Here is a 23,945-nt window from a genome sequence, read left to right on the forward strand (position 1 = left end):
GAAGCAAAGGGGAAAAAAATAAGACAGTGATGTTGAGAAGAGGGAGCTTTTGATAGATGGCTTCTATTTCCTCTGCAAGGTATGAATGTTAGTGTCTTCCTGTTCTAAAATTACTTATATTTACTTTTCCTAAACTTTGTGTTTACTTACCTATGTCGTATATGTTGTATCACCCCACCCAGCCCATCAGTAGAATGGAAGTTCCTGTTTAGAGATTGTTTAGTTTTCTCTTTGTATTCCTACTGGCTTATACTGAGTAGATGCTCATTCAACAAATGCTTACTGAGTGAATAAAAGGACCTCTATTGAGGAGGCAGTGTAGAATAATGGATAGAAAGCTAGCTAGCTCTGGAGCTAGGAGGACCAAGTTCAAGTCCCACTTCTGACGCCTACCAACTATGTCCCCCTTAGTGACTCAAGTCACTAAAGCCTCTCAGTACTCTAGGTAATTTTCTAGAGCTATGAATAGCAGAAAATGTGCTGACCTGCATTAGCGGAGGGAGTTTCCTCCTTCAGGAGTCTCTTCTACCAGTGAAATTATAGGTCCCATCCCTATCTTTATATTGTGGAAAAGAACGGGAGAGGTGGTTTGAACAGAGGTTTGGTCTAGCCAATGCAGGGAACATGATCAAGTCAGTCAGGAAATTTAAATGGATGCAGCAATGAAGACCCAGTTGAGCCTCTGAAGCCAATACCACCTTCCTTTCTTTTAGTAGATAGTGAGGTCCTGGCTTCCTACTACGCCTAGAAGAATTAAGCCCATTCTGAGCTCTGTCACCTCCCCTCCTCCACACCTCAGCCTTCCTCTACCTCTTCACCTCTCCTCTCCTCTGTTCTATGAGAAAAGGATGGTCCTTGTTGAGGCTGGCCAGGTCTTTTACTGGAGCTCCTGTTTCTCCCTCTGTTGGGAAACTCCCTCCTTCCCTGTCGTCTCTAAACAAACATTCGCCAGTTTTCCCCTCCTGTAAAAGCCTTTCTCTTTACCCTGTCAGTCTCCAGGTGCACGCACACACACAGACACACACGCACTTTTTCTTGTTTTTTTTTTTTTGCTTTTTGGAGGGCAATTGGGGTTAAGTAACTTGCCCAAGGTCACATGGCTAGGTTTTTGTGTGTGTTTGTATATTAAGTGTCTGAGGCTAGATCCGAACTCAGGTCCTCCTGACTCCAGGGCCAGCACTCTACTCACTGCACCACCTAGCAGCCCCCCTCCCTACTATTTTTTAAGTGCTATCTTTGTACCCAGATAAGCTTCTTGTGTCGTGAACTATGACTCATAGGATGATTAGAGGCCATTCTTTCTCTCAGATGAAAAGTGACTGACCCCTGCTCTGGTTTACAGGGAAGGAAGCTTGTGACAAGAAATGTAATTTGCCAGATTAGTTTCCTTTCACTCTGTCTTGAGAGATCTTGGACCTGGTTTGTCATTAATTACATCAATTTCTTCACACCCAAGAAACATGTTTGCAGAGAGTGACCTGCCTATTTCCAGGTAGAAGTGGAATCCGTAAAATCCTCCAAAGCAGTCAGTGTCAAATTGTCACAGAGAAAATGTTTGGCTCATCAATAAATGTGAAAGTATGCTTTAACTTGCCTAAGCCCCAGTCCCTTAAAGTTAGGACCCCAAAGCATCAAAACTACAAAGTTAGGTATACAAGGAGACAGCACAGGCACCCCTTTAGTTACTAAAAGCTGATTAAGCTTTGCTGTAAGGGTGTTTGTTACAAATGCCAACTCAAAGAGTCCCAAATGCCTAGTTCAGGGGTTTGGCAAGATTTTCACAGGGATGTAGATGGAAGCCCTTTTTCCACTTCACATTTTGGAGACTAGGTATTGAACAGATATCAGCACCTATTCTTAATGCTACTCCCTCTCAGCACACTTATCATGAGTTAATGACCCTTGACAGTGCCTCTCAATAGAAGCAAGATGTGAACATGCTTTAAGGAAACCCACCAGGAGACAGGGGAAGTAGCAAGACTGTACAAAAAGCAAAAATTAAGCCGCAGAAAAATTATTCCTAAAAGACATGAAAAAAAAGGAATGTAGGAAAGAGAATAGCAGTTAGGAGGGCTTAGAGAGATCCAGCTTTGGTTTTGGGAAAAGCCACAAAATTAGTCTTCCTTCTAGCTAGATATAGGTCTACATAATGGCAAGAAATAGGTGACATCTGCAAGGAGCCTTGAACCAGTCTACAATTTCTCTGTCCTTTGGATCACTTCCAGAATCTAGAGCCAGATGTTTCAGTCACTGGGATGGAGAGGTAAGTAGGTTAGGAACCCTCAATGTGGTTAAACAGGCAAATTTTCCATTTTAGACTTCATCACCTAGCTAACTGAAGAAATGACCAGTTATGTTATGTCAGGGTAGTTCTTAGAGACAGCACATTAAACAGCAACAGAACCTGAAGGGATGGTTCTAACTTATGTTCACCAATAATCCTAACGGTTTCTTTCCTGTGCTGCTTCCTTCTCTCTCCATTCTTGAAAAATCTTTATAAATATGTGCTTAGCACAATGGTTAATGCAAAATTCATCTAGAAAAGAAAACGGTGGTGATTTAAAATTTCATTTGAAAGTCTTTTTCAGGAAAAAAAACAGTGTAATGGATAATAAACTTTAAAAATAAAAACACCCTATTCCATCTTCTCATGGTTCATCTCATTTTTCTTCCTTCCTTGGTAACATGGAAAAGTGACAAATGAAAACCGTACCTAAACACCACTTCATGTGAAATAATCCAAGATGCATTAGCTGTTTACTTGTATTACACAAGATGGTTGATAACCTTCACTGAATTGCCAATTCTACAGGGCCATTCCATTGGATCCCAGCTCACATTCTGTTGTGAGCTGCACCAACATAGGTGCTAAATAAATATTCATTGGATCAAGCCTTTCCCCCCAAACATCAAATTCCAAAACACCCAGTACACCTGCTATGGGTGCCTTCTGGTAACTAGTAAAGAAAATGGTAGCCAGTCTTGATTCACAAGTGTTTTAATGACCAGAAGAGTATGGGAATATTCAGTGGCTTAGCCAAAGTAGAGGAAAGCACAGAAATCAAGATCTTTTAACAGCACCTGGCCAGGGAACCCTCACAATAAGAGTCAGATTCTTCATCAGGAATTTCACTGTGATAGTCTTACAGTTCCCTGTCTCAGTTCCTTAGAACAGTATGAGCAATATTGCAACATCCAAGTCATTTTGTCTTAGTCTATAGTCTATGGTGGCCAGCTTATATTTCCCCTCTCATTTTGATATTTGTAACATTATTTGCTCTGAAGAGATTGTCTTCCAACTAGCTCAGACAACATCCTTGTCACCAAGGAATCTCATTCTACCCTAAGGTTACTGTATCACTGGGATGGGTCCTAAGCTACAGACCCCTGATGCTCACATCTAGAAGTAGGGTTCACATGAGTTTCACGTAAACAGGTGCTAAGTCATACATTTCTTAACTGTGATCAACTGCTCCAGTCCATGGGTAGTTCTCATTGACACAATGGCATAAGTACATTGGACATTATTTTCCCCACTTCTTCCTACTCCTATCCTCTTAAAATAGTAGCTGAATACAGAGACTGACCTGCCTACAAAAGGGTACTCAGATGTGCTGTAAGGAATTTAACCTTGGAGAAAACCAAAATTTGTCCCACTGGCATCTGTACCATTCAGCAAATGGTCTGAGCATCTGCAATTCTGACTTAACTTCAGCTTTACAATGATAAAGGTCCCAAAACAGGATTCTTAAGAGTATTCCACAAGAGAGAGAAGAGACATTTTATTAGGATTTTCCCTATGCTAACCAAGGAAAGATGAGGCCCTGTTTCTCACCTAGAACTGGTGAGGACATCTTCCCTCATCCCATTAAGAGAGCCTGCTCCCTGTATACACCCTCCACCATGAGGCCAGCCTGTTGGGGGAAATGGTGACAACACCTTGTTCTCATGTCACAGTTTTCTAAAGGAAGAAAAGCTGTTTGCACAACTGAAGTCGCTGTCCCTGTAGACCAGGTGCTGCTAGGTGCTTCTGGAGAGTGCATGCCACCTCTTTACCAGCTCCTTTGGTTTATTGATCATCTCATTCCAGTGTTCCAATTCTTTTCCCCTCGTGTACATGAAGGGTCCTACTACTACGCGGCCCAGCTGGTGGCTTTCTGCAGTAAAAAGGGGAGTGGGGGAGGGAAAAGCAACATCGTTATTCTCTTCTGTATATGATCAGAGCACATTGGAATTACTTCTCACCCTCACTTTAAGGAAGTAGCAACTTCACTCTCCATTATACAGAGAGAAAAACAGGCACCAGTCATATCCTTTGAACTTGTATTCCAATATCTGTGGCCATATCTTCTATAAAACAGCTACATAGGGAATCCTCAATTCAATTAACCAATGTGGGCCTCTCTCTTTTTTTTTCGTTTTTTGCTTTTGGGAGGGCAATTGGGGTTAAGTGACTTGCCCAAAGTCACAGGCTAGTTTTTGTGTTAAGTATCTGAGACCGGATTTGAACTCAGGTCCTCCTGACTCCAGGGTTGGTGCTCTATTCACTGTGCCACCTAGCCACCCCTGGGCCTCTCTTTTCTAAGAGTAAGCTATGGAGGGACTATCATATGGTGGATGGACTGACAGGAAATCCTTAATTCAGATCCCTTCCCCAGACACTCAGACAGGACATTGTGGCCCTGGGCAAGCACACACTCAATAGAAGGCATCTGGATGGCATAGTAGATAAAACACAAGAACTAGAATCAGGAAGATTTGAGTTCAGACCTGGCCTCAGACCCTTACTAGCTGGGCAAGGCACTTCACCTCTATTTGCCTCAGTTTCCCTAACTGTAAAATGGGGATGATAATAGCACCTTACTCATGGGTTAGTTGTGAGGGATCAAGTGAGATGATAGTTGTGAAGCACTTAGTACAGTGCCTGGCATACTGCAGGTGCTATATAAATGTTAACTATTATTAATTATAATTACTGCTGCTACTAGAACAGCTGCCATATGGTCATTTGAAATCTGGGCATCCAAGCTCTGGGTCAGAAAGATAAACTGCCTTACTGTCCCCTTCTGTGTTCTGCAGCACCATCAGGCTCAGGCTTGCAGTGTCTAGCTCCATGGGATCGGCCTTGAAGCTGAAAGTCTCGTTATACACAGGATTGGGGGAGCCCAGCACAGCAGAAGTCTTCTTGCATTTGACAAATTTGTTGTGATTCATCAGCGATACTTTGACGAACACACCTAAAGAAATCAAGGTGAGAATCACAGGTAGGCTGCAGAGGGGACATTAAAGATATACCTCCATTTAAAGTCTCTATACTGAGAACAAGCCTCTGTGGAAGCATCTGGAAAGAATAAACCGGTCAGTAGAAGCCAAATTACCCGTTATGTGCCTCCCAAGCTGAATAAGACAGGATTTTCCCCTCCTCCCCCACTTCTAAAAAATGCCCAGTTTGGCAAACATGCTACTGTGCCCTGGGAACTCAGCCAACATGACCCATAACCACTACAGCCAGGGGCCACTATCAAAGGAAACAGGGGTTAATTATTTTAATGTCTTTCTAGCCTGACCATCCATCTTAAGGAAAGGCTTAGTGACAGCTTTTCCTTCCTCCCAAGCTTTGGAGAGCATTCATTGTCCAGACAAGATTTTTGCTTATTTGAAAATAACACAAGACCCTGGCACCACATTCACCCAAGCAGCAAACAATCTCACAAAAATGGCAGCTATGTTTCCAGGCCCAGCCAATGGACCCACTCCTCTGGGAGTCATGACCTTCCCAACATTCCTGTTCCACAGGAACTCCACTGTTTCAGTTAGCATTGATTTTAGGCTCAAGCTTCTTTAATTCCTGAAGAGAAGTCCAAATCCTACCAAGCCTAAAGTAAAGAAAGAAAGTTGACTCCATTTTTAGGAAAAACGGGAACAACTTTCCCTGTTACCAAAAGGTAATAAATAATGGGGGAGGAAAAAGGACACACTAAACATTCTAATGACCAAGTCCCTAGCTTCTTCTCCCCCCTCCGTGGGTCCTCTCCACCCTATGCTCTGACTCTGCCCTATCCCTAAAAGAGCTCCCAGCCTCATGGGATTGAGGGCAGGGCTAAAGGCTTGTCATGGACACAAATCTAAACTACCCAAGGAACAGTGAGATTAGAGAGACTAGGGCAGAGCAGTAGGGGTGGCAGGGATGGGGAGGGGAGGTAATTAGTGACTGAGGGGTCAAGGAAGGCTTCTTGGAGGAGATTAAAGAAAGGAAATTCTAGGCATAAAAGAGGGGTTGAGGGAGGTATAGAGAACGGTGTGAACATGGAAGGGAAAGAGTTCAGGGCACATAGATAGCAATTGGTTCAGTTTAGCAGTATCCTAAGATCATAGATACCTGGTCCAGCCTCAGATAAACCCTAGCGTCCTTTAAGAAGGAATTCAAGTTGGAGTAATTAGGTGGCACAGTGGATGAAACACCAGCCCTGGAGTCAGGAGGATCTGAGTTCAAAACTGACCTCAGATACTTACTAGCAGTGGGACCCTGGGCAAGTCACTTAACCCTGTTTGCCTCAGTTATTCATTTGTAAAATGAGCTGAAGAAGGAAATGGCAAAACACTCTACTATCTGTGCCAAGACTACCCAAAATGGCATCATGTAGAGGCAGATAAGACTTCTCTCTCCCTCTCTCTCTCTCTCCCCCCCCACCCCCATCAAAAATTCTCTCTTCTATGGCCATTACCCCCCCCCCCCCCCTCCTCCCCCTCCCCCCCCCCCCCCCTCTCTCTCTCTCTCTCTCTCCCCCCCTCTCCCCCCATCTCTCTTTGTCTCTCTCTCTCTCTCTCTGTCTCTCTCTTTCTCTCTCTTTCCCCATATATATATATAAACACACATATATGTATATATATATGTGTGTGTGTATATATATATAAATATATACATATATATGTGTACACACATACATCTAGAAGTTCACAGACCCCAACACAAGCCTTTCCTGGTCCACCTCCGACTGCTCATGCCCTCCATTCCTAAATGCCTCGTATTCATTTGCATTTATCATTCTTACATTTATTTCACATGTATTGTCTCCTCCATTAGAATGTGAGCTCCTTGAGAGACAGGACTGCTGTCTTTGTATTTTTATCCCCACCAACAAGCACAGTGTCTGGTACTCACTAACAATGCTTTTTTTTTTTTGCCTTTTGGAGGGCAATTGGGGTTAAGTAACTTGCCCAAGGTTACACGGCTAGTATTTTTGTGTGGGTGTTAAGTGTCTCAGGCCAGAACCAAACTCGGGTCCTTCCGACTCCAGGGCCGGCGCTTTACTCATTGTGCCACCTAATCGCCCCAAAATATGATTGTAGAGCATGTCTATCTGGGGGCATACTTTATGTGATGTTATATTCTTTTTTTTTTTTTAAAGCAATTGGAGTTAAGTAACTTGCTCAAGATTACAGGGCTAGTTATTTCTGGGTGTGGTGCTAAGTATCTGAGTCCAGATTTGATCCCCAGGTCATCCCGACACTGGGGCCGGTGCTCTTACTCATTGAGCCACCTGTCCGCCCCTAAGAAATGCTTTTTGATTGATCACTCAGAAGTCATCTAACCCAACTCTCTCATTTTACAGATTAGAAAACTGAGTCCCAGGGAGGCGAGCCTGATTGCCCAAGGTCACAGCTAGTAAGCATCTGAGGTGGATTTGAATCCAGGTTCTCTGACTTTAGAGCCAGGATTCTTGGTTATTCCATGCCAAATAGTACAAGGGCATACAATATAATAACATTATAACAAATAGAATGAGGTGAAGGAACAAGGATGTGATTTAGGATGGATGTGCTGGCTCTTTTCAAACATTTAAAGGGCTGTCGTGGGAAAAGGGGATTCGGTTTGCTGCTTTGCTCCTTAGGGCAGAACATAGGCTTTGGATGATATTTGCCAAGGTCTGATGTGAGAAAAACTTTACCTAATGATTAAAGCTATCCCAAATCAGAAGGACTTGCCTTGGCAGGGAGTGGGGGTCCCTATCACAAGTGTTCTTCAAGCAAAAACTAGATGACCCACTTCTGAGGGATGTCATGGAACGGTCTTATCCAGGCACAGGTAGGAATAGATGGGCTCTAAGGTTTCTTCTGGTTCTGAAATTCTATGATTTCTGCCATTTGAAGAAATGGCTTGTGAAGAGTGATAGCAGGGTCAGCTAGGTGGTGCAGTGAATTGTACACCGGCCCTGGAGTCAGGAGGACCTGAGTTCAAATCCAGCCTCAGACACTTAACATGTACTAGCTGTGTGACCTTGGGCAAGTCACTTAACCCCAACTACCTTGCCTTCCCCCCTCCCAAAAGAAGAAGAAGAATACAATGGCATAACAGAAAAAAAAATTTTTAAGTGATGGCTGCTTTTCCCCCTCCCCAACTCCACAGATTAGAAAAGGGAAGAATAAAAAGGCTCCCAAGTGTCATCACGCCGTTAGGGTCAATTTTACTAGCAGAAAGTTGGTTCCCTAGGGCAGGAATTCTTTTTTTTTTTTAATTTTATGTTTATTTTTAGTTTACATCATTCATTTCCACAAGAATTTGAGTTGCAAATTTTCTCCCCATTTTTCCCCTACCCAACCACCCCAAAACAGCAATCCCAATGAATACCCCCTCCCCCAATCTGGTCTCTCCTCTATCCTTCCCCATCCCCCCTCCAACTTTCCAGTAGGGCATGGTGGATCTCTATGTAGGGCAAGAATTCTTAATTGGCAACAAAATATCATTCTGAGAAGTGGGTGCACAGGTTCACCAGACTGCCAAAGTGGTCCACGGGTACAGAAAAATGGCTAAAAACCCATGCCCCTAGGGCTTCTGAACTGGAGGGTCACCATAATGGAGGCTGGATTCCCGGACATCATCTCAGCTAAAGGGAGGCAGTACTCACTGACAACATTTCTGTCATCCTGGAACTTCAAGCCCTTGGCTCTCAGAACCACCACGGTCAGGCGTCCCAGGTAGTCATTGTAGCTGAGAGAGAACTGAATGTCCCCAAACTCAGAAGGGGGCTGTAAGAAAAGAGAATGAGCAGTCAGCTTAAGAGAAAAGATTTGTGTGAAAGGCATAGCAAGTAGCTTCCAGGAAACCCCAAAACCCCCACCCTTCTCCAACAGCCACAGTAATTTCTTCCTGGTAGGGAGCCCACCATGCCAACATTGTAGCTGGAATACTCTCTCCCTAGCTCCTCCCTTAGCTTCCCTGGCTTACTTCAAAGCCCACCTCCTCTATAAGGCCTGTTCTGATTCCCCTAACTATTAATGCCTCTCTTTACACCCAACATTACTATATACAGTGTATATATGCATATGCTTTCTATATATTTTATATATACTTACGTGTGCAAATGTTGTTTCCCTAGGAAAAACATAAGTTCTTAATTTTGTCTTTGAATTCCTAGGACCTAGCACAGTATTGGGCTTTGTATACTGCTGATTGATAAATAATCTTTACAATCTGTATCTCATGATAACAATCAGGTCAACAAAACAAAGACCTTGAGGTTAGAACACTTGCCTCTAAGTAATACCTTTCTGGACAATTTCCTTAGGTCTTTATATTCTTTGAAAAATTTCTGTATCTCTGAGAAATAAATTTTGCTGATAATTAATGTTTGCTGATTTTTTTTTTACTATTTCCTATACAGATGATTTCCTGGACTCATCCATGGCTGGTATTACTTTACAAGGCTGCCCCTTAAGTGAAGGTCAGTAGTTTGGGGGTTGGGTTTTTTCAACATGTTACCCTAACAACCAGGGCAAGAGAAGAACTGTGGTGCATTCCCATGTGTCACCTTCACCATCTCTGTAAAGTTACAGGGTAGAGATATCTTTTCATATCTCCTCTATGGAGCCAAGATTGTTCTTTGTAATTTTGCAACTTTCATTTTCTGTTGCTTTCTGGTTATTGTTCTTTCCATTTACCCCAAACTGATTCTTAATAACCTAAAAAAGTAAATTGGAGGGAGGGCTTTCTTTGCTGGCTGGACACCTAGTTGGGGCGCCCTCTAGAACAGGAGCTCCTATGACATAGCCACCTCTTCCCTCAAGCAATCAATTACACATCAATCCAAGGCAGCATGGTGCACTGAAAATGTCACTGGATTTAGAATCAGAGGAACCTGAGTTTGGGCAAGTCACTTCAAAAAATTGTGCGCCTCAGTTTCCTCCTCTGAAAAATGAAAGAGTTAGACTAAATGACTTACAAGGTCCCTCCCCCAAGCTTCAATGACCCTTACAAAATCCACCCCGGTTACCGGAACCCTGCCACAACCTAAGAAGACGCTGCTCTAACACAAGGTGATATTTGCTTAATTAACTTAACCTTTAATTAGTCACCTACCTCCAGGCTCTCTGCTTCCAAGTCCCTCCAGACAATTGGCCGACTATCACTTGTTAGCATCTCATCTTTCAGGGGGAAGAGCACTTGGCCCAGGAGGTGATGCTTTCTTTGCTTGTCCACGTGGAACACTGAAAACTTCAGCATCCTCTGAGTGACTGTTCTGCTGGATACCTGGGGGTGGGGAGGAACCCAGGATCAAGTCAAGTGCCAAAGAGGGATCTGGGAGATGGCTTTGGTTTTTCAAATAACAAGCATTTATTTTCTCTCTCTCTCACCCACCTTCTTTCCATTGAAGGTTGAGGAGGGAAGGAGGAAGAGGGGAAGCAGAAACAACCTTGTAACAAATATACATAATCAAGCACAACAAATCCCTTCCGTTGGGCAGGTCCAAAAATGTATGTCTCAGTCTGCACCTTGAGTCCATCACCTTTCTAGGGGGCATGCTTCATCAGTCCTCTGGAATCCTGGTTGGTCATCGCAGTGACCAGTTCTTAAGTCTTTCAAAGTTGTTTGTCTTTATAGCATTGTCATATTGTATAAATTATTTTCCTAGTTCCACTCACTTCACTCTACATCAGCTCATAAAAGTCTTCCCAGGTTTTCTAAATTCTTTCTATTCATCATTTTCATGGTGGAAGAATATTCCATTATGTACATATGTCACAATTTGTTGAGCCATGGCCCAAATGATGGAGCCCATGTTTGTCTCTCTTTGTCCACAAGGACATCCTAGGAGATTTTGTCAGATGCCTTATTAAACCACACAAATTTCATCTATGTCATTCCCATAATCTATCAGCCTGGTAACCTTATCAACCTTTCTGTACTTGTTCAATACTTGGGTTCCCTTCTTTTTCATATTAAGTACTGGCATGCTGCTAAGGACAGGTTTAGTAAGGATGATGGGGTCTAGGGGCTGCATATCTGCATGTGAGCAGCTCTATGCTCTTCTTTGAAAAGTACACAAAAGAATTGGCCAGACCAATGTTGGAGGGGCTTCAGGGCTCTGATCAATGCAATAGCCAATTGTGATTTCATTGAATTTATGGTGAAGCACAACTCCTGCCTATCGTCAGAATGATAGCACACAGGTGATAAATGAAGCATGTATTTTCAGACATGGCCAGTGGGTTGATTTGTTTTGCTTGACTAAACTTATTTGTTCCAAGAGAATCTTTTATTGGGATGGGGAAGTCATTGGGAAATACTAGCAATACAGGGAAAGAACTACATTAAACATCTAAAAAGAAAAAAGGCAGGGAATGTGAACCACATAATAGTACTGTTGGTAAAGTTTAGATGATTAGATGACTATGGAGAGGCAACATGGAGTAGTAGATAGAAAGCCTGCTTCAAAACTAGAAAGAATGGGTTCAAGTCCTACTTCCTACTCCTTGTGACTACCTGACCCTGGGCAAGTTGTATTGTCTAGGTTTGCTTAGACCAATGGTATCAACTCAGAGAGAGATGGGGATCATTAACCCATATATAAGGATCCCGGTAGGCCACATATTAATTTAGTTTTGAAATGTAGTATTATCTATGCTTTATTATATTTTGATTTATTTTGTTAAATAGCTTCCAGTTACATTTTAATCAGTTTGGGTCATACTCAAGAGTGTTGGACTACACACATCATATTTGATATCCACTCTAAATAACCCTTTAAACCTCTCAGTGGGAGAGAAGATGCCAACCTGCGTTTGGTAGAAGTTTTCTCATCAGGGAGTTGTCTGGACCAATGAAATCTCTAGTCCAGTCCTGTTCCCTTTAATGACTACATCCAAAGTGTTGATTAATGTGTATGATCTTTTATAATGTTTAATGGAGGGCTCCAGGGCCCTCTTATCTTCAACATTTTTATCAAGGACTTGAATGAAGGTAGAAATGTCATATTTGTCAATTGTGCAGGTAACACAAAACTAAGATGTACTGGTTAACAGAATCAAACTGTAAAGCAAAAGAAAAAACTTCAAAAAATGGTTTTGGAAGGGTTGCAATTGTGAACTGAATCTATAAGAGCTTGATAATTTCAGCCTAACAAAATTAAACAGATTAGAGCCATACAAAGGAATAGGGACATATGAAAAGTCTTGTACTTGGATTCACAAAGACTGTTGCACAGGTACAGGATAAGGAAGATATGGTTAAACAATAATTCATGTTTTGTTTTGTTTTAAAAAAAGACAAGGATTTTGGTCATTTACAGACTCACTGGCATCAGAGACTTAGCCTTGCTCACAAGACTCTCAGTCATGCCTCTCAACAGGTCCTTTCTGTATAAGGTCCTGAAACTCCTTTGTGCAGGGCATGGGGAAGGAGTTAGTCTTGTCTACAAGGTTCCAAGCTTTATTCAGCTGAAAGAAAACAACTTTGGACAGTTAGTCAATAATGTGATGAAGTTGTCAGAAAAATGAATGCAGTTTTAGGGAGCATTAATGGAAGAATGGTGTCCAGAAAAAAAGGAAGTAACAGTCTTACTGTTCTCTGCCCTGCTTATACAACCTCTCAAAGACCTTGTCCAGTTTTCTGGAAACCACATAGCAAAAGGGACACAAACAGTTAGAGTGTTTCCATAGAAGAGAAATTAAGGGATGAGTGAGGCATCTCAAAAACATGTCATATGAGGAAAAATGGAGAGAACTGGGAACCTTTAGCCCAAAGATAGGACATATGATGGGGTAGCTAGGTAGTAGGCACAGTAGATAGAGCACTGGGCTTGGAATCAGGAAGACTCATCCTCATGAATTCAATTCTAGCCTCAGACATTTACTTACTAGCTGTGGGACTGGGCAAATCGCTTAACCCTGTTTGCCTCAGTTACCTTATCTATAAAATGAACTGAAGAAGAACCACTCCAGTACCTTTGCCAAGAAAACCCCAAGGGGTCATGACTGAAACAACTCAACAACAAAGGACATACGATAACCATCTTTAAATATCTGAAGGTCTATTGAAATAAACTTTTGATTCTTCTACCTCTTAATATCTCTTGCATCCATCCCCTTCTCTCTTCTCACATAACCATCCCCGTAGTTAAGGCCCTTATCAAATCTTGCCTGGACTATTTCAATTGTCTCCTAATTGGGCTCCCTGCCTCCAGTCTCTCTTCTCCAATCCAGCCTCCACAAAAGCTACCAAACTGATGCTCCTAAAGCCCAATTCTAACCCTGTCAGTTTCTATCTTAAAAAACTTCAGTGGATCCCTATTGCCTCTAACATAAAATTTAAATTCCTGTTTGTCATTCAAAGCCCTTCACAACCCATTTCTGACATGGTTCCAGATTAATTTCACACAATTCTCCCTTATGTATTCTACGAACTTGTCAAATTGGCCTACTTGCCATGCCCTATATATGACAGTCCATCTTTTACTCCTTTGCCTTTGCAAAGGCTGCCGCCCATCACAACCCTCTCCTCCTCACCTTCAACTCTTAGAAGCCCTATGTCCATTAGAGAAAGCAGCTACAAGAGAACTTTTCTGATCTGTCTCCCTGTAGTTATTAGTCCCTGTAGAGACCCTCCCCCACCAAAAATGACTTGTATACATTTTGTTATTACTTCTCTGTGCGCTCTCCTTTCAATAGAATACAAATTTTTTGAGGACAGAGATTTGTTTTGTCTTTGAATCTCCAGAACCTAGCATAACGTCTCACGTAGTAGGAACTTAATAAATAATGCTTTTTTAATTGAATTACATAGAAGAATATTAGAATTAGTCTATGTCACATCAGAGGGCAGAACTGGTGAGTAGAAGTTACAGAAAAAGGTTATTGTTTTCATAGAGAGCAAAGTTTAACTGGGGGCCCATGAACTTGTTTTTTAAAAATATTTTGATAACTGTATTTCAATATAATTGGATTATTTTTATGCATTTAAAAGCATTATTCTGAGAAGAGGTTCAAAGGCTTCAGGAGACTGCAAGGAGTCCATGAAGAAAAAAAAAATTAAGAACGCCTGATGTAAAGGAAACCCTTTCTAATAACCAGACTTGTTCAATAAGAGAATTCAGTCCTTTAATACCAATGGATTGTCTATCAAGAAGTGCCTATATTTTGGACATGGTCAATGCAGGAATTTATTCTGCTTGACCATAAATATTTGTAAGAAGGTTTTTTTCCCTTGCTTTATCCCCCCAGTGTGGGAAGGGAGAAAGGGAGAGATTGGGTCTGAAAATAAATAAAACTGAATTTAAAAAGAAAGAAAGGCTAAAGTCTACCTGCCAGAAATGTCATAGAAGAAATTTAGAAGAAAATATTTGGTATTTGGAAAGAAGTTTGACTATATTATTTCTTCAATCCTTTCCAACTATAGTTATTGATTTTATGATTGACATTTAAAAATATAGAGGTTAGGGGCAAAAGACTTGGAGTGAATGAATTTAAAAATGCATCAGTAAATGGAAACAATAAGAAGTTTTAATGGACTGGAAGAATACAAAGTCTACTATATAATTCTTTTATAGGCGTAAGTGAATGAAAATATCTACAAACAATGATAGCACTAGTTACTTATTTTTAAATAATGCTAATGACCCCCAGGGTCCAAGCTGAAAGGTATCACCTCCCTGAGAGCTGCTGCTCCTTGCTCCATTATTCTTGAAGTTGCTCGTTCAAATAAAATCTGGTCCAAATTCCTTCCAAATATCCTGTAAAATGCTTTCATTATAATACTAATCTTAATTCCTAATACTGTAATTCAAGTAAACAAATGCTTGAGTGTCTTTTATGTTAAATGATACTTGTGATTTTTTTTTAACTGAGTAGTAGTGTTTAGGGGCCATTCCTGGAGAAGCTCACCCCCACTCTGTGCCTTTTCCCTGCAATTACCTTTTATTTTCTCTGTATATATCTTTTACATAAATAGTTATTTCCATGTTGGCTCCTCCATCAGAATACATACTTATTGAGGGCAGGGACTATTTTTGTCTCCCCTACCTTTTATTGCATCCCCAATGTAAATGTGCTTAATAAATGTTGATGTACTGAGGACAACAAATGGACTGCTGCATACATGGGGAAATAAAAGGACTTCACTGAACCCCATAGGGCCTATTCCTGTGCTCTCAAGTTCTAAAGCTGACTACATGTGTATTAGGAGGATGTGGGGGAAGATGGACAGAAAGAAAAAGAAGCAAGCTGCTTTCTAAACAAACCTTCCCAGGATGGACCTCTGGGCTCCCCCATTCTGTTCCCTGGGGGAGTCAGTACCTGGAAAATGAAGTTCTCATCAAATTGTGGGTTAGCAGTTTTACGCTTTGTTTTGGATTGTAGAAAGCGTCGCTCATCAGGCAGCAGATAGAGCTTCACCAAGGGACTGCAAGTCTCTGACGGGAGAGGGGTCTGTAGCTTCCGGGCCTTGATCAGTCCCACCAGCAACCTCTCTGCCTCCTGTTCATACTCCACCGTGAACCACAACCTCCCCAGGCAGCCTTCAGGGAAGTCCGTCTCACTCTTGTCCTCAGGAAACTTGTAAAGCTCTGGGTTGATTGTCCCAATCACATATGCACCCCCTGCAATAGACACATCAGGGGCTTCAAAAGGAGGAGAATACACCAATATATAACAGACACGGAAACCTACCTTGGGATTTTTTTTTCCTGCAGGGAAGCTAGTTCAGGTGAGACAGGTGAGTGGGTATTAGAAGCTTCTAGCTTCCATGCATATCATGACCTGTACACTTTCAAGGCAACCCAGGAAAAATGTATCTCTGGATCAGATTCAGTTTCAGATATTGGATAAAGGAGACAGCTCCAGAATTTAGAAGTCACAAGAATTATACACAGGTAGTCAGGTGTAGGCCCAGACCTGGCCTTGGAGTAGGAAAACCCAGATTCAAGTTTTGTCTCTGACATATATTGACCATGTGACCTTGAAGAAGTCACTTTACCAGTGATTATCATTGGTACCAGCTGCAGAACAGCTGCTGATTTGCCCTGGGGAAGGGAATTTTCTGACTGATTTTTCCCAATAACAATAAAATCAGATGTAAACTAAAAAAAGAAAAAGGAAGATAAAAAGGTCCTTCTGTTTCAATCAAATTTTTCCACTTACTATTTCAAACAAGAATGGCCCAGTCATTTCCAGAGACACCCCTCAGTTTGAAATCCTTTCTCTGGTAGTAAAAAGCAACTGATAAAGCAGCCACATTTGGAAACATATGTAACAGTCCAAACCTCTCCAACTGAAAAGGGCCTTCTTTTCTATTTAACTAAATCTCAAGTCTTATCTTCTCTGTGAAGCCTTCTCTGGCCACCTGAGCCCACGGAAAGTTCTCCAAATTCTATTTAAATGTAAACATTTTTAAGTGCTCACTCTGGTGTATGTAGAAAGTTATTGCAGAATTTGTTGTTTGTCATTGGAATTATTAAATTTGACCATGATGTCTCTACAAGTTTTGCAGCACAGGATTTCTCTGTAGAATCTGTAGATTGGCATTTTCTTTTCTGGGCTCAGAAGTTCTGAGAAGTTTTATTATATTATTTCTTGCATTATGTTGTTCAGGTTTTTGTATTGGTGTATGCTTCTGGGAGAACTGTGATCCTTGCTTGTATAGAAATCGTGTTTTATTTTAACGTTATTGGTTTTGGCTTCTCTTCGTCCAGATTGCCTCTCATTTCTGTGTGTTTCCATTCCCAATCTGTCGTTCTCGATTTTGTTTCTGTGGTGAAGTTTAGTACCACAGATTCACATTTTTCTGTTCTGCCCATTATTTCTATTGGGATTCACGCTTTTTTGAGAATCCATAGGATCCCCTGCCTCCTCAGTGTTAACTCATTTTCTTTTGCTTCACCATATTTTTTCACAGATGTCATAATTTCAATCTTTTTTCCGTATGTTCCTCCACTGCTCACTTTATGACTCCATCCCTTCTGATGATAATTTCCCCAAGTGGCCAGACTTCAAAGCTGTCTCAACCTCCTCCCAAAAAGGGCAATTCACGTTTTCACCAGCCTTGATCTGTGCCCCAAGTGTCTTCTAAGGAAACAGAACTGGCCCCTGCTGGATTCCAGTCCCCTTTCTTTCAAGCCCAGTGGAGCTATACACCCTCCAATGTCCTGCCCCAGTTCCCTGTATCTGAGTTCTTTATAAGTTTTCTGAGTATTGCTCCAGCAGAGAATGCTGCCACAACACAGTCCCAGCCAGGAAGACTTCTGCCTGTTGGCTTCCCATGGTAGAGATTGTGGGGTAGGAGGCAAGGGGGCAGAGTTAAATTCTGTTGCTAGACTGTGGATCAGCTTGTGCATCCCTGCCAGAACATGGCAGCCAGTGGGGAAGGGGGTTAGGTGTTAGGGATTCGCTTTCTTTGCTGTTAGTTTATCAGTTTGTTTTTCCCTTAGGGTTGTTGGTGTCTTAGACCTTGGAAATAGGTAAAATTACTTTCTCTCTTGTGTAACTATTAATTTGGAGAAATGTGAGAGATATGAGGATCTAAGGAAGTATCTGCTATTACATCTTACTAGTCATGGGATCCATAAACTTTCCAGCCCTTTCTATCATTCTCCTCTATGCACTCTATACTCTAGCCAAACTGGCTAACTCTTTGCCCGCCTTCCTCCTCAAACCCCACCAAAACATACTGTGCTCTTACCGCCCCCCCCCTCCCCCCGCCATGTGTCTTGGTTCACTCTGTTCCCAATGCCTGGAATGCTCTCACTCCCTTCACCTTATGGATGCTTATCTAGTTCAAACACTACCTCTGATCTCTAGGCTGATTCTCCACTTCTGCATAATCAATAGTACTTTGCCAACTCTCTAATGGATTTTTCATGAAAAATTTTGCATTAGAGTTAGTTTGATCTGTGTTTTGTCACTTTATTAGACTAAGTCCATGAAAATAGGAACCTCATCAGATCTAAACTTTCTATCTATCCCACTACCATCAAAGAATTCAGTATACAGAAGGAACATAATAAATGTCTATTGAAGGAGTGCAGTCTACTCACCAAGTGAATGAAAAGATGATCGAGGCAGGAATTCTGGGGCAATGTAGGGATCACTCTCATCCTGGATCTTCTCTCCATTGGTCAGAGTAATCCAATCCCGGCCATGGAAGGAGGGAGGAACAACAAATGGGATACCTTGGGTCCTGTTTACAAAAGCCAGTAAAGATGGTAGAAATGAAATAACCAGAATAAAAGAAGGCAAGGTGGAGAACAGCCCCCTAAAACAAGAATGGGGATTAGGCAGGAAGGATAAAGATACCCTGGAAGAAATAAATGTATGTAGGCAGTACAAATTCTCCTTCTGGGTCTCCTGTTGCAGCTCCCAAGGTCTTTGCAAATACAATCAAAGAGAAGGACCCTTACGCCTGACTAGCTACCCTCCTCCTGGGGCAGATGGTGGCACAGTGGATAGAACACAGGGCCTGGAATCAGGATAGACCTAAGTTCAGATCCAGCCTCAGACTAACTTCAGACAAGTCACTTGACCTCAGTTTCCTTGATTGTATGATAGCACCTACCTCCCAGGGTTGTTGTGAGAATCAGATGAGGTATCTGTAAGCACTTAGCATGACTGGCACTATATAAATGATGGTTATCATCACTACTACACCCTCCAGACACTTCAGACCAAAACTGCCATCTGACTTGCTGATGCTCTAAGGACCCTTGAGTTTTGCCACCAACTCTGATAAATAATTTTTCCCTCAATTACAGTGTGAGTTCCTTGAAAGCAAGAGACTGTCTTATTTTCCTCTGCTGTTCCTAGTGCTTAATACACAGTAATTACTTAATAAATTTTTTTCACATTAATTTGTTCAGGAATAGAAGAAAATCTCTATATTCTTCACTCACACCCAAGACCTCCTCTTTTAGAGGGAAATGCCAAAGCCCGAAACCAAATCGGATTACTAGGAGGAAAAACTCTCTACAACAGGTCAGAGATATCCCAACCCACTCCCCTGGGTCTGCTTATTCAGTCTTCCTTCCCTCCTCCCTTGGCCTCTCCCTTCCCTTGCCAGTAGGAGGGCTGAAAGCTGTTCACCTGTTGGGCTGGACCACTGCTGACTGGCAAGGCTGCTTCTCCTGTCCACCAGCAGGAGATGGCATTCCAGTCAGCTCCTCATAGGCGGGGGCGACACACAGCTTCTTCCAGAGACAGAACCCCATGATCCCAATCAGAACCAGCAACAGCAGCCCCACAATCACTCCACCAGCCACTATGGTTACCTGTTCTGGGTTACAAAGAAACAGGCAGCACTCACTTTTAGGTAAGAGCAAATGGGGAGGCTTTCTTCACTTTCATACCCTGTCCTCTGGTAGGCAAGCAGATCTGAGGTTCCATTTCCCTAAGCACAAATACTGCCCCTTGATGTTTCATCCCAGGGAATTGCCTCTAACCTTCCTCCCTATTTTGTCCCATGGCTTTGTCCCCCCTCCTTCCTACACACACACACACACACACACACACACACACTCACACTTCCTTGCCACCAAGTTGCTAAGCAGGGGGCAGGATTTCCAGCAAAAGAGAAGTTAAAAAAAATCAAACAAGATTCCCAAAAAACTATCCCCCCCAAAGCCCTTCACAGTCACAGGAAATAGGAAATATGGTTATGTGAAAGCCACAGAGGAAAAAGCTTTGGGGGAGCATGAAGAACACCCTCAGATAGTCAATGACTGGAATTTAAAGGAATTACAATCCAGGCAGAACACAATCATCCTTGGCTATGGGTCTCAGCGCAATGCCTGATACTATGTGATTCCTAGTGATTATGAGAAACAGTGTGGTATAGTGGATGGAGGGGCTGACTTTGGAGCCAAGACCCAGCGTCATGTCCTCTCTCCCTCTAACACCTACGGGCTACACAAGAAATTAGTGCCCCAGCTACAAATGGCCCTTATCTCCAGGCACTTGGAGTAGCCCTGAATTTGCTAATAGGAAGAAAAACTGAGCTATGTATCAACAACTACAACAAATATTTATTAGTCCAGGTGGTGGAGTGGATAGAGTGCTGGAATTTTAGTTAGGAAAAATTGAATTAAAATCCTGGCTCAGACATTTACTCATTTAGTACTCCCAGCCAAGTCCTTCATTTCTCAGCCTTGGTTTCCTCATCTGTGAAACAAGGATAAGAATAGCACCAACCCTACAGGCCTGTTGTGAGGACCAAACAAGATAGCATGGGTGAAGCATTTTGCAGCCCTAAATCACTTTCAGATTGCTAGCTACCTTAGTGTCTACTAAGTGCTGACATTACAAAAATACATAGAACAGAGGATTGCCTCTCTGTATGTAGTTTGTTCCTGGCTCAGAAACTGCTATGAAAATGCACTTGGACTTAATTCTCTGCCTTTCTGTTTTTATAGGCACACCCACCAATCAAAACACCCCTTCCTTTTCCTTTCCCCAAATCAGGAAAGCTCTGAACTAAGATCACTTCTCTCCAGGGCTTAAATCAGAAGCTTCTCCCAGAGGATTCAATCCACCTTAGAAAGAAATACAAGACAAGTTGCAATGGAAAGAAAACTGAATTTAGACTCTCAAGTGGTGAGTTCAAGTGAGAGCTCCATTACATACTCTCCATATTATCTTGAACCCTTAGAGCTTCAGTTTCTCCATCAGTCAAATAGGGGGTTGTTTATTTGACTTACCTCCCAGAGCTGTTGTGATAAAACTCTTTGATGTTTCTAAAGGACTATATATATATGAGCTACTCCACAGTCACAGAACACTAGCTATAGCCAAAGAAGCATTTACACATTTCCCATTTTCTTGGCACAAACTGTTCCCATGGGTGGGTGGAAATGTCTAACACTGGTTATCTTGCAGTAGCAAGGCTGCTACTTTGTTTTGATATGACTAAAACTTGTTTTTTTCTGAAACCCCCAGTTTCTCTCTCTCTCTCTCTCTCTCTCTCTCTGTGTCTCTCTCTGTCTCTCTCTCTCTCTGTCTCTCTCTCTCTCTCTGTCTCTCTCTGTCTCTCTGTCTCTCTGTCTCTCTCTCTCTCTCTCTCTCTGTCTCTCTCTCTCTCTCTCTCACACACACACACACACACACACACACACACACACACACATATACACACATCCCTCCCCTAGTCCTAGTACCAGCCCAAAGGAATCATTCCTGGGGAAGGGGCTGAGTTCTATTTCTTAGACAACAGCTCTGTAACATTCCACCACCCCTCACTCCAAACCACATCTGCCCCTCCTACCCCAGGCAACAGTGTCAAACTCTCACCAGACTTCTTCCAACTGGCATCTGGAATAACCCACAGAAGTCTCAGATAGGTGGCACAGTGGACAGAAGACTGGACCTGGAGTCAGGAACACTTGAGTTTAAATTTTCCCTTACACACTTACTAGCTGTGTTATCCTGGGCAAATCACTTAACTTCTGCCTCAATGTCCTCAACTGTATATGAACCCATCTCCTTGAGTTATTATGAGGCTTAAGTGAGGTCATATTTGTATAGCTCTTAGCGTAGTTCCCAGGACATAGTAGGGGCTTAAATGCTTATTTCCGTCCTCAGTCACCCACAAGTGGTCCTGCCCTGGACTTGTTGTAACACCTGTGGGAATGGGAGATTCCAAAATGCCTCCTCATTGTCTCACATACTAGTGCAGAGGCAGGGTGGTAGGAATCTGCTGGGTCCTGCTGAGCCCCTCTAACAAGAAGGATGTGTGGGCTCACAAATGCAACTTTTCTTCCAACCAGACCCCCTTCCCAGTTCCCTCCCTGCCAGGCTGCCCTCCCCAGCTGCTTCACTCCCACAGTCACCTTTGAACGGCCCTGGACACGAACCCCAAGGCCAAGCAGTCCCAGGGTCCCTGGGGGAGGGGAGGTTTGGTCCCCTGCTCCAAGGTTGGGAGTAGGACTGGGCGCTCCCCCACAAGCACTTGGGCAACCTCTGAGGGCAAAGCCCTGGCCTTTAGGAACAAGTGCCCTCCACCAAAACCCAAGGCAGCAAAGTGGGGGAAACAGCGTGGGAAGGGTCCCTGCCCAGCACCTGCTTAAAAGCATCCCCAGATGGCAGGTGCCTCCGAATTTGGTCCCTCAATTTGGGGAGCTGCCAGAGCACTTACCGGGCATGAGTCTGGGGAGCAGCCTGGGTCTCCAGAGGCTGGCCAGGGGCAGGCACGGGAACCTGGCTCCCCACCTTTGGGGTGGCGTAGGGACAGCAGCAGTGGTGGCCGCTGGGCTCCCCTGGCCCAGGACAACTGTCCCTGGCTCCGGCTGGGGCAGAGGCACCAGGAGGTGACTTTCCCCCCCACGTGGATGTCCCGGACCTTCCGCCGCTCGCTGACCTGAGACGAGCGAGCTCCAGATCCGGGCTCCTGCTCCCGCTCCGGCTCTGGCCCCGCGGAGTCTCCACCCCTTCAGAGCTGACTTGGGGAGCGCCAGGGGATTTAAAGGACTGCACTGGCTGGAGAGCCTTGGGGAAGGGGGAAGGGGGCGGGCCTGCTCTCCCTCCTTCCTTTCCCCCTCCTTCTAACACCGCGCCCCAGGAGCCAGGCAAGTGCACAGCTGCCTCCCTGTCGCTGAATTTGGCTCGTCACTCTGCTGGTTGGTGACTGTCGGGTGGAACGCGTTGGTGGCAGGTGTCCTTCTGGTGGTCACTGACTCCACCTTGATATAGCTGGAAAAGGGTCCAAGTAGTGAGTGCTGCCTGCCAAGGCTTGTGTGCCCAGGAAACAGTAGGAGTTGGTTAAGCGTTTGGCCAGAGGAGTAACACAGGTATTATTAGGCCCATTTCGCAGATGAAAAACCTGGAGCTGAGAGAGGTGTCAACTGACTTGCACACCATCTCAGAGCTACTAAGTACCAGAGGTACAGGATTTGACTTCCCTGGCATCCATTAAGTGATTCCCCCTTCTACAGGAAGCCTTCTCTAATCCTTCTTCATTCCAGTGCCTTCCCTCTGTTATTTTTTCTTCCTATTTATCTTGTACATAACTTGCTTTGTATATATTTGTTTTCATATTGTCTTCTCCATTAGATGGTAAGTTCCTTGAAATCAGAACCGTGTCCTCTTTGTGTCCTCAGCTCTTAACACAATGCCTGGCACATAGTAGGCCCTTAATAAATGTGTATTGATAGATTGATTTGAGACCAGGTCTTTGTATCTCTAAACACAGAGTTTAACCTATTACTCCATGATTATCCCCCCATTGATGAACTTGGGGACTCAAAAGTTGCCCGAATAGTAACAGTAGCGACTGAGAGAGTAAAGACTTGGGTGGGAAGACACTTGTTTACAGTTAGTGTGGTCCAGTATTGATGACTTGGGGAAAGAAGTTATGCATTGATAACAAAAATGGATCTCTGCAAGATAAACCCTGGTCAATCAATCAAAAAGCATTTCTCAGCTGCCAGGCATTGTGTTGGACCCTGGAGAGAGGGGATCATAGAATCCTTGAATTGCAAGGCACCTACTAATTAATATCAATGATAGTTAAAACGGAACCCAGGCTCTTACATCTCTTCCTACTCAAAGTCTGTAATGATGCACTCCTTCCCCTTCCCCTCACATTTGTCTAGGCCTTTAAATTTCACATCTATTACCTCGTTTTACCCTCACAACAACCTTGTGAGATTAATTCCTAAGATTGTAGATCTAGGCTGAAAGAGACCTTAGAAAAC

General features: G+C 43.1%; 2 protein-coding genes across 3 annotated transcripts in view; both read right to left on the bottom strand.

Moving 5' to 3' along the window:
• The window catches only part of CPN1 (carboxypeptidase N subunit 1), a 472,336-nt gene that overhangs the window by 319,160 nt on the left and 129,231 nt on the right, over positions 1 to 23,945 (bottom strand). The window lies entirely within an intron of this gene.
• LOC138145558 (synaptotagmin-15-like) lies at positions 1,023 to 22,520 on the bottom strand. Of its 2 annotated transcripts, none has more exons than XM_069067203.1 (8): positions 21,544 to 21,606; positions 19,345 to 19,534; positions 18,303 to 18,445; positions 15,568 to 15,869; positions 10,358 to 10,528; positions 8,907 to 9,027; positions 5,058 to 5,237; positions 1,023 to 4,157 (listed from the first exon to the last, which is right to left on the bottom strand). In XM_069067203.1, exons 2-8 carry the CDS (start codon positions 19,467 to 19,469, stop codon positions 4,021 to 4,023), a joined length of 1,179 nt encoding a protein of 392 aa, XP_068923304.1. In that variant the 5' UTR covers positions 19,470 to 19,534; positions 21,544 to 21,606; the 3' UTR covers positions 1,023 to 4,020. The 2 variants fall into 2 exon arrangements, with proteins under 2 accessions (XP_068923304.1, XP_068923303.1); XM_069067202.1 differs by lacking the exon at positions 21,544 to 21,606 and adding an exon at positions 22,388 to 22,520 and having other exon boundaries at positions 1,024 to 4,157.

Source organism: Petaurus breviceps, unplaced genomic scaffold, assembly GCF_028583685.1.
Source record: "Petaurus breviceps papuanus isolate PSGF00001 unplaced genomic scaffold, PetGlider_PUasm1.0 90740, whole genome shotgun sequence".
Lineage (NCBI taxonomy): Eukaryota > Metazoa > Chordata > Mammalia > Diprotodontia > Petauridae > Petaurus > Petaurus breviceps.

What these genes read in the sequence shown, in the direction of transcription:
- LOC138145558 (XM_069067202.1), bottom strand. An exon ending in GCAGTGGTCCAGCCCAACAG is followed by an intron (nt 18,446 to 19,344) that starts GTGAACAGCTTT and finishes TTTTGTAAACAG; the next exon opens with GACCCAAGGTATCCCATTTG. An exon ending in ATCATCTTTTCATTCACTTG is followed by an intron (nt 15,870 to 18,302) that starts GTGAGTAGACTG and finishes TGTCTATTGCAG; the next exon opens with GGGGTGCATATGTGATTGGG.